General features: G+C 44.5%; 1 protein-coding gene across 4 annotated transcripts in view; it reads left to right on the top strand.

The window, feature by feature from the left end:
- Nucleotides 1-14,889, top strand: part of GRIA1 (glutamate ionotropic receptor AMPA type subunit 1) — a 774,249-nt gene that overhangs the window by 611,150 nt on the left and 148,210 nt on the right. For all 4 annotated transcript variants that reach the window (XM_069653990.1, XM_069653989.1, XM_069653988.1 and 1 more), the window contains exon 11: nucleotides 14,375-14,748. In XM_069653990.1, the coding sequence (XP_069510091.1) occupies nucleotides 14,375-14,748 (374 nt within the window). The remainder of the gene's footprint in view (nucleotides 1-14,374; nucleotides 14,749-14,889) is intronic.

The following is a 14,889-nucleotide window of genomic DNA, read 5'->3' as shown; positions in this document are numbered from 1 at the left end:
CCGCTCCCACTCTTCCACTAGCTTCTATAGCACAGTCCCAGCCCATGCATCCTCACACTAAAGACACGCACAGCTCCCTTACAGTTGCAGATACATCCAGTGCATTCAGCACGAGTCCCCTGGAATCACGCCTGCATAGAAAGCCCGGGAACATCTGAACCGCATGCAGCAACACAACAGCAGAGCTATCCTGCATTTTCCCTCTGTCCCTACGAACCAGACCCAACCCACTTTATTTTCATAGCCATAGAACAATGCCTGGTATACAGCAACAATGCATGGTATACCTCTCGCTAACGTAACATACATACCACAGACAACCACTTGCATGCACAAATTCACACGCAAACGCACCTTTTTTTCTACTCACTTCTGCCGTATCATGGATTTCTTGCCATCACCAGCACCTTGTGCAGGAATCCAGAAAAGCCAGACTTGTCAATCAATGTCTCTCCATAGGTCCTGCTTCTTGCAAATGCATAAGAGCGTAGAGGCAGGGACCTGAGAGTTATGTAAAACCTGGAGTTCTCTTGAGGGCCCTCTCACACGAAAGGAGCTTGCTGTACACCAGTCTCGCCCTTCTTAGTGAGCGAGACAGCCCTGCCTAATTTCTAGCCAATCACCCAGAGGAACAGCTAGCCTTCCCCGGCGCAAGGCCATACCTTACGCTATCACGCGGGACCTGCTGTTACTGTGTCCGAACATCACTGATCAGAGTCGTTCACACAAAATTGTAATTTAAGGGCTTCTTAAAAGTTCATAAGGGTGTGCATACTGAAATCATTTAACCATAACTGTTAAACATTTAAAAGGGGTACAAGTATGGATAGGTTGAGTGCTGCCAGAATCTCGCTTTTTTGTCAAAAATATTGGGTCTTGAAAAGCTTTTGCAAGCCACGTATTTCGTGGGAATAAAACACATGTTTTTCAACCGTGCCTCCAGGCTCGCACGCTGATTGGAGGATCAGGCAGGACTAGTGCTGCAAAACATAACAGGAGACACAGTGATGGTCTTCTCTAGCAGCTCTTCCTGTTGTCCTTCACATGGAACTCAAGTCAATCGGAGCAGAGCATGCAGACAGCGCATCTCTGGCCAGGGCTGTTGCCAGGTCTGGAAAAGATCCGGGGCTACGCTAATGTCGGGACTCGGGGCTAGATAGCCGTTTGGTTGCAGCCCCTGAGCTTCTATCTGGGGCTACAACCAAAAGACCCAGGGCTGCAGCCCCCTAAACCTCCCCCTAGCAACGCCTCTGCCTGTGAGGCAGACCTGAACTTCAGGGCACTGGTTGGTTGTCTTCTTGGTTCTCTTCATGATTAACCAATTTACTTACAAAAGGCCATGCAGACCCCAACGACTCACCTGCTATAATCTATGGACAAATAGTCAATGAGCATGCAGCCGCGAGGCGCCAGGAAGCATCTGGAAGGCAGGGGAGGACACTCGTTAGCCAGAAATAATGTCTGCTTCTACAAGCTACTTACTGCCTGCTAAACAACCATGGACAGTACAGCCACATTTGACTTTACCACTTCACATGACATTGATGTCCCTTCCGTTACTTATACTTGGTTGAGGGGTGATTCGGCCCTCCCTCATAATGACCTAGCACCCCTGAACCACAGATGGTGGGCTAGGGAGGTGGTCTGACTGTCATATCCAGACCTCGGGGTCGTAGCAACTCCCTGAACTGAAAGGATATTTCAGGAGATAGGTCTTGTAATGCTTCTGCATCTTTGTACCTACAGTGGCTTTCGACTTGACTCTAGGCCTCCAGTGTGTTACCCCTTAGTCTCCAGTCTGCTATGCGACTTATTTTATTTATTTGCATTTTTAAAGCGCTCACACAGCCCGGGGCATGAGGCGCCATTACAGGAATATGTTTTAGTTGCGTATTTATAATGCGCTTAATACCCAGAGGTTTCTAAGCGTGGACCCGGGGATCGAACCTGTGTTGCTTCGTGTCGTCTTGTTTCCAAGGCGAGCACGTTGCCGCTGAGCTATCCGTAGATCTGTAAGCTTCCCCTTCCGCTGCCATGTACAGACCATTCAGGTATCCGGTTGGTTTGTCCCTTACCACAGGCTGCCAGCCATTCTGACAATCGTCACTTTAAGGGTCTCTGGCGCCCCTGGAAGACCCTGCATCTTCCCTCTCTTATAGAACATTTCAGATCAACTAACCTCGTGACTTTTGAATCCGAGCTGTTCTTGGATCATGCATGTGAGATCCTTATGGTAGAGTCCAACAGGGGCCTGGATGCATTAATTTCAGAACTAAATGGGCATCAATTAAATAAAGATACATTTATAGAGAGGACGGGAGGTTAGCTCTGTGGCAAGCAAGACCACGCTGAACAAACACAGGCTCGAAACCCGGACCCGCGCTTGGGAAAACGAAAAAAAAACACAAGCGTGTTATAAATGACCTACCCTTCCACAATGAAACTAGCGCCTAGATACCTACGGGTTATGGGCGCTGTAAATAAATGCAAACATAAATAAATAAATAAGAGTACTTCTTGCTGGCAAAAAGGATAAAAATAACATAGAACTTGCTCAAAGAGCTAGTGTTTCTCCTGCCAACAAACTGAAATGTACAATGTTTATCAGACACTCGAAAAACGGATTATTTGAGCTAAGAAAAAGAACTGCCATAACCGCTTACCCTTATCCAAGGACCCTCAGAAGATATTTCCCATCATTTGTACGTACTGTCACCCTTTTGCACAGGGGTCTTCAATCTTTGGCTCTGTAGATTGTTTGGACTACAACTCCCATGACCTCTTTCCACTCGTGCTGCTGACTAGGTTGATGGGAGTCGACCAACACATCTGGACAGCCAACGTTTGCAGATCCTCTCTCTTAAGAATTCAAAATGTGATCTGACCAACACAATATTGCCTGTTTTTCAAAGAGGAAATTAAGGAAATCCATGCTGTAAACATAGGTCTGGAAAACATGATACCACTGCCTATCTCAGAACTCAAAGAGTCGAATCCACGTGCACAGATTTTCAACTCTTAATCCTCCCCCAGTTTTATTAAACCAACTGAGCAAACTTCGCAGCTCACCGTGGGACCCTCGTCCCTCTACAGTGCTTAAAATAAGGACACTTTGTGGCAACTAAGTCCCAACTTTGGCAGCACGGTTAGGGAATTATTAAAATATTTTGCAGCCAGAGGTCAAAGTGAACAGGAACAATTGAGGACTAAGTTCCACTGCTTTTGATTTTTACTATCAACAATTCCACCACTTTTGACATCAATGTTCACCATTCCAGAATAGACATCTTAATCTGGATGGACACTGGATGTCTTCGTCTTCGCCAGGGAATATAGAGGAGGCTCCAGTATCACTGAGAATGAATCCCTCCTCACACCCCGCTCCCACTGTCTTTTGGAAAACATGTCATCAAGTTGTCATCTCAGGTAAAATGCTTAGACATTATAGTTGATGAAGATCCCAGCCATTCAAAATGGCTGCTATTTTAATATCAAGTGAATTTGTGGGATGTGTCCCTTCATACCACCCAAAAAGTGTGCAGTTGTAGTGGGAGCCTTAGTGACTATTTGTTTGGATTATTCTAATGCACAACTTGGGGGCCCCTCATTAGCAGACTTCGAGTAGCTCAAAACTGGTTGGTTTTTGGAGGCAGGAAAAGTGACCATGTCCAAGCTGCATATTTTAGTACAGTAGAGAATTCAGCTTAAAATTCTTTGCATCATATTCAAACGCAACAATGCACCTATGTCTGCCTATGTTAAGGATAGCATCGTCCACTGTATGCCAGGATGAAACCTTTGGTCTACGGAGGATCACACACTGTTCAGCCTCATCATAAAAAAAATTCTGATTTAGGACCCAGAGCTTGGATTGAATTATCAAATTCTATTCATGACAGTGCACGTGTTTCCAGTTTCTGCACCTTGTTGAAGTAGTATCTGCTCAAATAAATGTTAGGTATGTGCTCCAGCTGAGTCGAGATCAATGAATGGGGGCGATTGATTTCACTAAGGGGATATGCAAAGGTTCTGACTGAATAAGAGAAAAAGAATTGCAACACTTGGTTGTCAACATGTCCTGGCCATAACAGATGTATGTGATTTCACTAAATTTACTTCACTTAAAGGTGAAACCTTCGATTTCTTTTCTTCAAATTCTTTTTTTTATTATGCAGGTGGATACCCCCCACTTCCTCCTACCTTATCCTATCCTCTTACCCCACCCCCATCTATGTTTTAAAATGTACCCAATTACCCAACCAAATTCGAAGACATTTCTTTTGGAAGATTTCACATTAGGTGAAACTGGATTTGGTGAAATACACTGATACCTTGGCCGATGTGTTGCACCCTGTTCCTGCCTTCCCCATCCCACTGTAGTCACAGTTCCACTACTTTTTTGGTACAGTCTGCCACTGTCCAATGACACACCTTCTACAACCTGTTGAAGAAGACACCACTTTAGCATGGAGAATGCCAGTCTAAGTGAAGTGACGGCCTGGCAAGGCCCTGAGGGTAAGGCCAACAACTGTCCTAAGACTGTCCCGAGCTGACCAGAGCCCAGGGCCAGACCCCCCCTCCCGTGTACCTAGAGAAAATTGATGCCTGCTGGGTACATTAATAGAGGTAACTCTAGCTATACGCCATAGGTTTCAACTGTCCACCTCTACAACCTCTACAAACTCTCTAAACTGGCTTACCACTTGCAACATGCAGAACCTTAACACAGAGCCTCCCCATTCAGACATGCTCTCCATGCCTATCAAAGTGCTGTGTAATCTACTGTGATTTATGCTGTTTTTGGTAATTTCGCATCTAGGTGAAACACTGCCCGCTTTACTTGCAACATGAACTAACCTATTGTAACCTGGATACGCGCTATTATAGCCATCAGAATACCTTAATGGGAAGAAAGCCTTTCTCCCTGAATGCTGTATCTCTAGTCATTCACCCCCACCTCTGCTCCACTGTTCCTACACGCTATACCTGCTACATACCCCCATTTTATACTTGCCCATAGTAGCACAGCTGTATTGAATACTGTTTGAGCACCAGCCTGGCCATGACCTACAGCAGCAAAGTTATATCTAGACTGCCTAAGAATCCACCACACCCCAGCCTATATTAGCACTACTGCATGCATATTGCATGAAAACGTGCTTGTTTACTGGCTACATTAGCAAAATCGCATTCAGAGTGCCCAAGAACTTGCTACATTTTGGACTATTTTAGTAAATTGTATCTAGATTGTCTGATTATTTTAGCAAATTTTATCCAGACTGCTTGGAAACTTGTTTGATTACTGGCTACTTAGCAAAATCACATTTAGAGTGTCTAAAAACTTGCTACATTTTGGACTATTTTAGTAAATTGAATCTAGATTGCCTGACTATCTTAGCAAATTGCACCCAGATTTCCTGAAACTTGCTTACCTGCCTGTTTATTGGCTACAATAGCAAAATCGCACCTAGACTGTCTAAGAACCTGCTATATTTCCATAGTGATAGCTTTGCATAATGTCAAGACTACGCAGTATCTATTGTATAATAGCTATGTCCACATTCCTTGTCACTAGCAACAAGGATTGCCACAGTGGAATCCCCCTATGTGAGTCAGCATTTATCCTACCAAATATGTCAGCATTTATCCAACCAAATATGTCAAATTCAAGTAACAACTCTGACCACGTCGGCTCAAAGCACCATGTTGTACCAGGACCAGGAGCCTATGCCTCCCAGCCTAGCTCATCTAATGATAGAAATAACAAATTACGTGCCAGACTCAACAAACTACACAAGCTGCCCAGAAGACTTCTCCCTTTTACTAAACGTGAAATGAAATCCCAACATAATAGGGAATGTAATGCTCCTAATCCCCCTCCTGCCCCATTAGCCACATTGAATTCCCAAATCCTTAAATTTAAGCCTAAGCCTAGTACTAGAAGTTTACCAAACTTTGTACAAATCAAAGTGGAAACAGAAGCTAATTCCTACAAAGGTGCGCTCCTCAATGTAAGATCACTAGTTGCCCACACCCTTGATATAGCTGACCGTATCACTGAAGCCAACTTGGACTTCATTGCTATAACTGAGACCTGGCTACATAACGCGGCAGGGCCATCACTTATGCTGGCTATCCCCGACGGCTATACTATAACTAGGCAAGACCGAGAGGGCTCCCATGGAGGTGGCATTGCCTTCATATCCAAAACAAACTTATCGCTAAGGCTAGCCCCTCCCCAAACCTTGCAATCTTGTGAATCCCTTACCACTAAACTCCCTATAAACAACACCCAATCACAAACCATTCACCTAATTTACAGACCACCGGGCCCGCTTGGGACCTTTGAGGAGGATCTGCACAGATTATTATCCAATAATGTTAAAAGCACCTCACAACTGTGGGTACTAGGGGACTTTAACCTAGGATGTAATGACCAAGCAGATGTGCACGCCTCGACCATTGCTAATACTCTCAACTCACTACGACTATCCCAACAAGTCAACACTCCTACCCATTTGAAGGGCAGAATATTAGATTGTGTCACTGACTCCAACTGCACAGCTGCCATCTCTTCCATCTTGCCATTACCCTGGACTGACCACTCACTGGTCTCCTTTTATCTCCTAACAACCCGACCATCTACCATAGCCTTACCCACGGCACCATCCTGCCCTACCAGAAATAAAAAGAACATGACAGTGGACAACATCATTCCTGCTATCCTCCAACTCTAAAAGCACTGCCGGATAACCTAGAGCCTAGTGCACTAATTCATGAATACAATAAAATCATGCTTGACACTATGGACAAAATTGCCCCACTTAAATTGCGAACAAGCAAACCCAAGGCCCATTTAAATAAATGGTTCACGCCTGAACTTAAGACCCTACGCCTTACAAAGAGAAAAAATGAATCGACCTGGAAACTATGCCCAACTGATGAGAATAAGGCTAACTTAACCTCTATCTCCCGCCACTATAAACATGAAGTCTGCCTGGCAAAGCGAAACTCCTACAATAATCGCATTGCCAACTCTAATTCCAGTATGAAGGAACTTTTTTCCATACTGAAAGAACTTGAGTCACCTATTGCCACACCAGACACTTCTACCAAGTATCAGACCTGGTATGCAGATATCCAACACGCATTAGCAAATAAAATAAACACTCTCCAAAATAGAATTCAACTAAAAAAAGACTTGCTAAACCTTCCTAATCAGCCTCAGTCACTGCCTAATGTTATCCTCAATGACCAAACTAACAAATTCTCCTTCACCAAAACCACCACAATAGAGGTAGAGAAAATCATCCTCTTCCTTAAACCCTCTAATTGTAAAGGTGATATCTGCCCAGCACAGATAATAAAAGACGCTGCCAGAGATTTATCACCTTTAATTTCCAAACTCATTAATGCCTCCTTCTCTACAGGCAATATCCCTGCCAACTTAAAACAATCCTGGGTGCTCCCGCTTCTCAAGAAGCAGACCTTAGACCCTCTTATCCCTACCAACTACTGCCCAATTACTACGGTACCATTTCTATTGCAGATACTGGACAAAGTGGCCTACACACAAATTCAAAAACACCTTGAACTACATAAGCTACTGGGAGCTAGACAATCCGACTTCCGTCCTCTACATGGAACCGAAACAGCCCTCATTGATTTAAAGACCCAAATAGATGAACTGGGAGATCAAGGAAAGACAGCACTCCTCCTCTTACTTGACCTCTCAGCTCCATTCGATCTTGTGGACCACAAGGCCCTCTGTAGACATTTGGACTCTGCTGCTCACTTCTCCACCCAGGCTATCAGATGGATAGAATCCTTTCTGAGCGAGAGAACTATGCGAGTTTGTTCCCCTTCGGCAGCAGCAGACCCCACACCAATCACATGTGGAGTCCCCAGGGCTCTTGTATCTCCCATCTAGGTATCACCTACACTAACTATGCAGATGATACACAGATTTTCCTCCCGCTTTCTGGGGATCATGGCATGGACAGGGAGTTGGTGAATAGAGTGTATCTCATTATTCAGGCATGGATGGCATCTCATGGTCTATGCCTGAATGATGATAAGGCAGAGCTGATCATTCTGGGCACACAGGCAATATCAATAAATTAGGCCCCGACTATTCCGTGTTCAGCATAGACGGCAATGTCATTAAGGTCTCTAAGGAAGTAAAAACACTTGGTTTTTACATTGATTCTACCATGTCATTCACTAAACAGGTCAACTCCTTAGCATCAACCACAGCCTATACCTGTAAATTAATAAGAGCAGGTAAACCCTTATTATCCAATGATATTTGTATGATCCTAGCGAGAGCCTTAATACTCTCCCGACTCGACTACTGTGATGCCGTTTACAGTGGTGCCAACAAAGTCATTACCCAAAGGCTTCAAACTCTACAAAACAATGCCCTTAGAGCTCCACTTGGCATAGATAAAAGGGAGCATGTCTCCTCTATCAGACGCCAACATAAATGGCTTTCTACTGATGACAAAATCCATCTAAAAATGATCTCACTGACCCACAAAGCCCTCAATATCGCGGCTCCTAGCTACCTGACGGATAAAATAAAGAGAAAAATATCTAGCAGACCGTCAAGAACTGTCAACTCCAACTGTCTGGCAGTACCAAGATTTAAACTCGCCTAAATTGGCGGCATCAGTTTCCCTGTGATAGCTGCCAAACTGTGGAATGATTTACCACATAACCTGAGAGTAGACCAACCATTCTCACATTATAGAAGGAACTTTATCAAACACATCAACTCTAATAATTTGTATTCACCCCCTTAGATCCCTCTGTATCCATAGCCTAACTGGACTATATATATGTATTATTAGAAATCGATAAACATTTGTATATAACCTAAACACAGATTGTAAACCTTTCTGCATCCTGTTTATTAATTGTCTTTAACCATTTGCCTACACTGCATCAGTGTAAATATGTAAATATGCAAACCGTACATCTCTGCACCATTGTACATTTTGTAACATTGTAAATTCCAGATTCTTGTAACATTGTAAGCTTTGCATATCCTTTCCTGCTGCGCCCGGTTACCTTTGGGTCTGGTGCGCATTATAAATTAATAAACAAACAAACAGCACTAATAAATCTGCTAACACAGACACAGTGAAATGCCTTTCAAGCGAAGAGGACGTTTGTGGCATACCACTTGCCGACCAAGAGCTTCAAAATTGCAACCGTTTTTCAAAGCTACTGGGCAAGGAACAATGTAATATAGCCACCCTCTGAGACCCTTGATTTAAAATGACATAGCTACCAAAGTTTGTGGAAGGTTTAACTTATACAAACATGCTTGTTTCTGCTGTACTAGAAGACATGACAGGTTTGGCAGAGTATTGTGATGTGCCCACTGGCCCCCAAGAAACCACTTCCACCCAATGTCGCCAGACAACGAGTAGAAGTGCCAGCTCAGGCACAATATGCACCTTGCAAAGTGCTTCACACCAGATACTACAAACAGTGCCTCTTAAGAAAGCCTTTTGGGCCAAGTTACTCATGCCCCACTGGTTGACACCATGTTTGTGTCAAGGGAACTCTCTATATAGTACACTGTTGGCACCTCATGGAAGTGCTTCAGGTGCGGCATCTTGGCTCAAACAAGATTAAGTTGATATGTCAATATATGTCTATTGTTCACAAAGCTTTAATCCAATTTGAGTAATAGAGAGACCTTTTGGCTTACAGTGAATCGAGACGATTCGATCCGGGTATGATTTGAATGGGACCTTTACCATCTCGGCTCAATTCCACTATTGCGCCATTGCTATGGAAGCTCGGTTGGCTCGAGGCGAGTTGGACAATTCTTTGCATTGCTCGAGCAGCATTCAAGTTGAGGCTCCCCAAACCTCACCTATCCAAAGTCCTATCTGAAGAATTTGTTGTGCGATTTGGTTGCCAATTTTGAGTATGTTTACTGTGGGCTAGTTTTTCTAAAGTTTGATTAAAAGATATATGTATGTTCTAGTCAATGCATTTGACTGCCGATTTGTGGGCTTATCTGGTGTTATACTGCATATCACTTTACTGAATCCTCCAAGGGCACCCATCCGTGTGCTTTGGCCACCACTTCCAAACGTGAGCCACAGAGTCGTGCGACACCTGATGTCCCTTGACATCCAAAATAGACTGTTAGTTTGCTGGGGCTCAGGTAGCAACACCAGTTGCCAAAAACAAGTGAAAGCCTAAACATTGCATGTGGCCGGTGAAATGGGAATGGCTGAGGCGTCACTGACGTCACTGAAGTGCATGGGTCACTGAACTGAAAAGGAATTGCACTCTGTTGAAGCCAATGATGCGTGACATAAGTGGGACTTGGCCAAAGTATGGGACATTAATGACGCCTCACTCTAGGGCTTGACGTGTGTAATGCTGGAGACTCCATTGAAGAACATAAATTCGATGGGCATAAGACTCATTTAAAGTGTGTGAGGACTGTGATGTGGAATGAGCGATTCAATGAGTGAGGCTTGATTGACATTTGCGGCCAATGATTGCAAATGTGTGCTTGAGCAAGGCTTATTTCCACTGGATGGTGCATAAGGTGATAGAGTGTTCCCTGTCCTGCGCCCTGGCCATGTTGTGGGAGACACACAGCGCTTTCAGTCCCTGTGCCATTATTTGCTGGTATAAAACACTTGCAGGCCACTCTGCACTTTCCAAGTCCCCGCAAAGCAGGCTTCGGCGGCCCTCGGTTTATGCGGACGTGCAGAACCATTCATTTATTAATCATGTTTGCAGAATGAATTGCCATTTAAACAGCTCTGCCTGGCTAATTCCTGATCTCCCTGCGGTACCGTAGCACACATAGAGCGGGTGGCTGCCCCTCCATGAATGTATTGGGCATGCTTCCGTGCGTGCCGCCATCTCTCCCCGTTGCCATGGTGAGAACGGAACAGTTTCTGGAGGCCATTTTAGAAGTGCCTGTGGATGCCTGGGTTTCTCCCTGAGTTGGTACATAATATGTATATAATTTAGAGGCAAACTGGCCGGTAGGGAACTCTAGAGAGCCATTGACAAGTGGGTTCCCAAGAAGGTCAGGCTGGGCTGGGGAAGAGTAATTCATACATCCCTTGTGACTGCCCCTTGGATGCCAAACCTTTAGAGGCAGGTGTAGGTTTGCTTTTGATGTGCAGGAATCTTCAGTGTGTTACATGGGCCCGGTGGTGGCACTCTCAGTCTAAAGTTGTACCCATGATCATCTCCATTTTTTTAAAGAGCCTCCTTTTCCTTGTTTTCAACATTCATTTTAAAACACCCTTATTCCTTAAATCAAGGAGTCAGTAAAACAATTACACCACCCTCATGCTTGATAATGTCTTAACTTCCAAGCGACAATCAGACATCTCTGTATACTGCCTTTCTCTATTCACAACACAAAAGTCACTGTTTCGCACAAGAAGGCCGCATATAAAATGTGCAAGCACGCAATGCATTGTTAACACACAGTTTACATGTCAACAAATTAGACACTTCAGAGACTAGTCAGAAATGGCAAATTAAAATAAACAGGCTTATGTGGTGGAGGTATTCACAGGGGAGTACACACAGGATGAGGGGCTTTGGAATGCTAATTCCAGTCAGCTGTGACTTCACAGAGAAGGGGGACATTAGCTCGCTTCATTCAACACTTGCGTCTGCCCCAGCTCATTAATTAAAGAAAGAACTTGAAAGAAACAGACCTGTGGAATGACCTGGGGGCTGTGGAGCCCGGCTTTGCCTTCACCGTCACATTATGTGAAAGCCAAGGGTCGGATTGGCCCCCGTCCTTTTGGCCTGTGGCCGGCCCGAAATCATCCCTGAGGAGTGGGGGCCGGTTACTGGGCATGCCTGGACCAGTTTGGAAGAAAAAAAAATGTAAAAAAAATATATTTTCTTTTCCACATTTTTTTTTTTTAAACCAAAAAGCCTTTCATCCTTCTTATATCGATAAATGAGTACCAACACAGGTTGGGTGATATTGTCTCTATAAAAAAGAGCTTAAGTGTAAGTGCTATACAATAACATATTATCATTTGGCCTTGGACGTCTGCTTGGATTCACAGTAATTTAGTGTACTTAGGAACAATGCTATTCGATGCCACTTCCTGTTTTGTCAAGGGTTGAAAGGTTGTGTTTCAACGCTTCCCAGGATTTCACTTTGAGGTGGGGTCAAATGACATCACTTCTTGTGATGTTATCTGAGGTCAAAGGTCACCGTGCAACAAAATGTGTGCACGTGTAATGCACGTTTTCAAAGATTCTTTCAGCCTCATTTTAAGAGGTGAGGGGTGGCCCACTTTTTTGAGGCAAGAGGTGGGCCACTTTTTTTTGGGTGACTGGGCCTATTTCTTGTCCCAGTCCGACCCTGTCAAAGCCCTTGATAGGTGTCAGCCTGCAATATACAAAAAAGAAGACAAACCTTTTGTTAAGATTTCATAAAGCAGACCTCTGTATTTTACACTTCAAAAAAGCACCCTGTCATGTGTTTTCATGGACGAGGATGAGTATGAGACAACAGTTTGTGCCACCACTGTGTTCCTGGGGCAGTTGTGTTTGGGCGTACCTCTCAATAAACCTACATTTGGCGAGTTTCACCCACCCTGGTCTCAGTTCACGCTCAAAGCAAGCCCAATGGATTTCATGGTTTGGGGCCGAGGTGGGCAGGAAGAGCTCAACTTTCCAATATGTAAACCACCGTATAGGGGTAACCCTAGACACTATGCTCAAATTACCATTAAATAAATGGCATGCATGTGAGAATCGATGCAGATGGGTGACCTATTCTGTCAAAGGGAGGAGTGATGGAATGTGGAATGCTGCGCAATCAGTACTAGAATTGGGCCTGATTTAATCGGATTTGGAAACCAGGGAAAACTATTTTACTGGATTACTAATCTGGGGAAATGAAAGACCCACGATGCAGCCACTGCACCGCACACAGTAGCCTCAGTGATCAGCTATTCTTAACGCTTGAGAAAAACTTCCGAATACCGAACAACACTGCTCCGATTTTTACTTTTTTGCATTGATGCACATTAAAGTACAATTGTCAATAGATGGCGGTAGACAAAGCTGCGAGTGGGTGATTGAAAAGCTATTAGGCCTCTTTATGAGTTGGCCAGTACATGGCTAAAGGGGTAGTAATAAAGTTTACCAGCACTTTTACCAGCACGGCCAACCACAACTTTGCCAGTAGGGGTTAAGAAATCCCCCCATGGAGTCCCATGGGCCAAATCTGCTGGAATACCAGCAAATGCAATTACCATTACCAGCCCTTGTCTGCCAGTGTACACAGTAAATCCCCATTCCATGGAGTCCTACATCACTGTTCTGTTTGGTTTCATGCCTTTATGGAATGGAAGTGGAGCAATGTGTATTTGGCCATCACCGCTCCTCGTCCATTCATTCTCATGCCTCTGGGCTATAAGGGGGCCGTGTTTGTTCCAACTTTGTGCTTATTAAGTGGCCGGTCCCACCCTCGGACACCAAGAGGATATGGGCCTTGTATGCCGTATCATGACTGAAATTGGTCTTGCCGCCCTGTTTCCTCACTGAATGGGTCTCATCCCTGTGTACTGACTGAAATGGGCCTCACCTCCCTATGTATGAAAGGGAATTGACTGGTTTGAGCATTAAAAAGGCTGACTTTAAAATCACTTAATGAGCCCTTGTACTGGCCTTTCTGAAAACAATTAAAAACTATCCAGTTCCACTAACTCTGCGTTGGCCTCTCTGGAAACACTTGAAGTATCCCTACCCCACTGACACTGTACCTGTCCAATGATCTGTGCAACCAACTACGTAATGCTGTGATGCCTGTGGGTTTGTGTGCTCTTTACAAATGTAAAAATAAATAAATAAATAAATACAGTAAGGGTGGAAACAAATTGGGGAAACAAATTTGAATTTCAGCCATTGAAAGTGCACAGCTATCTTGAAGAAGCTGACAAATGTGTGGAGAATTCTCCTCGAGGGCAACCCTCCTACTCCCACACATTAATTCAACCTTGACTTTTTGTTTTCATAATGTTCATGGATCACCTGTCTAAAAGTGCCTCTATTTTAGGATGGGTGATGAGTTACCTACCTATGGCAGATCATCATATAACCAATTCTGGGGTTTCGTTTGACCAAATATTATCATCTGATGCCTTAATGCAGTTAGTTGAACTGATATGAAGCAAGTCTTCAACTCCCGGGATTCATTAAGCTGTAAAATAAAATAACAGGACTCCAACATGGTGGCATGAAGTATTTGGCTTTCCTTACAGTAAAATCTCTCAAACATCTTCAGATCTGTGAACACTCTTTTACTTAGTACTCCTCCTTATCTTTTCTTTTTCCTTCCACCTTGCAGAGGGCCGATGTGGCCATCGCTCCATTGACCATCACTCTGGTGCGTGAAGAGGTCATCGACTTCTCCAAGCCCTTCATGAGCCTGGGCATCTCCATCATGATCAAGAAGCCCCAGAAGTCCAAGCCTGGCGTCTTCTCTTTCCTGGACCCCTTGGCCTACGAGATCTGGATGTGCATCGTCTTTGCCTACATCGGTGTCAGCGTTGTCCTCTTTCTAGTCAGCCGCTTCAGCCCCTACGAGTGGCACAGCGAGGAGCAGGAGGAGGGCCACGAGCAGCCTTCTACCGAGCAGACCACCAACGAGTTTGGCATCTTCAACAGCCTCTGGTTCTCGTTGGGGGCCTTCATGCAGCAAGGGTGTGACATCTCTCCAAGGTGAGGCTACACAGACCTGGTCCAGAGCAATACCCCCCTCCCTGTGAGGGGGTGACGCAGTGTTTTTTTTAGGGTCACAGAGTCTTTCTACTCTAGGTCTGTTGTCTGGAGCTACCTCTAGCTGACAATGATCTAAAGTCA

Source organism: Ambystoma mexicanum, chromosome 3q (genome assembly GCF_040938575.1).
Source record: "Ambystoma mexicanum isolate Mex_15411 chromosome 3q, UKY_AmexF1_1, whole genome shotgun sequence".
In the NCBI taxonomy this organism is placed as follows: domain Eukaryota; kingdom Metazoa; phylum Chordata; class Amphibia; order Caudata; family Ambystomatidae; genus Ambystoma; species Ambystoma mexicanum.
This window is presented reverse-complemented; position numbering and strand designations above follow the sequence as displayed.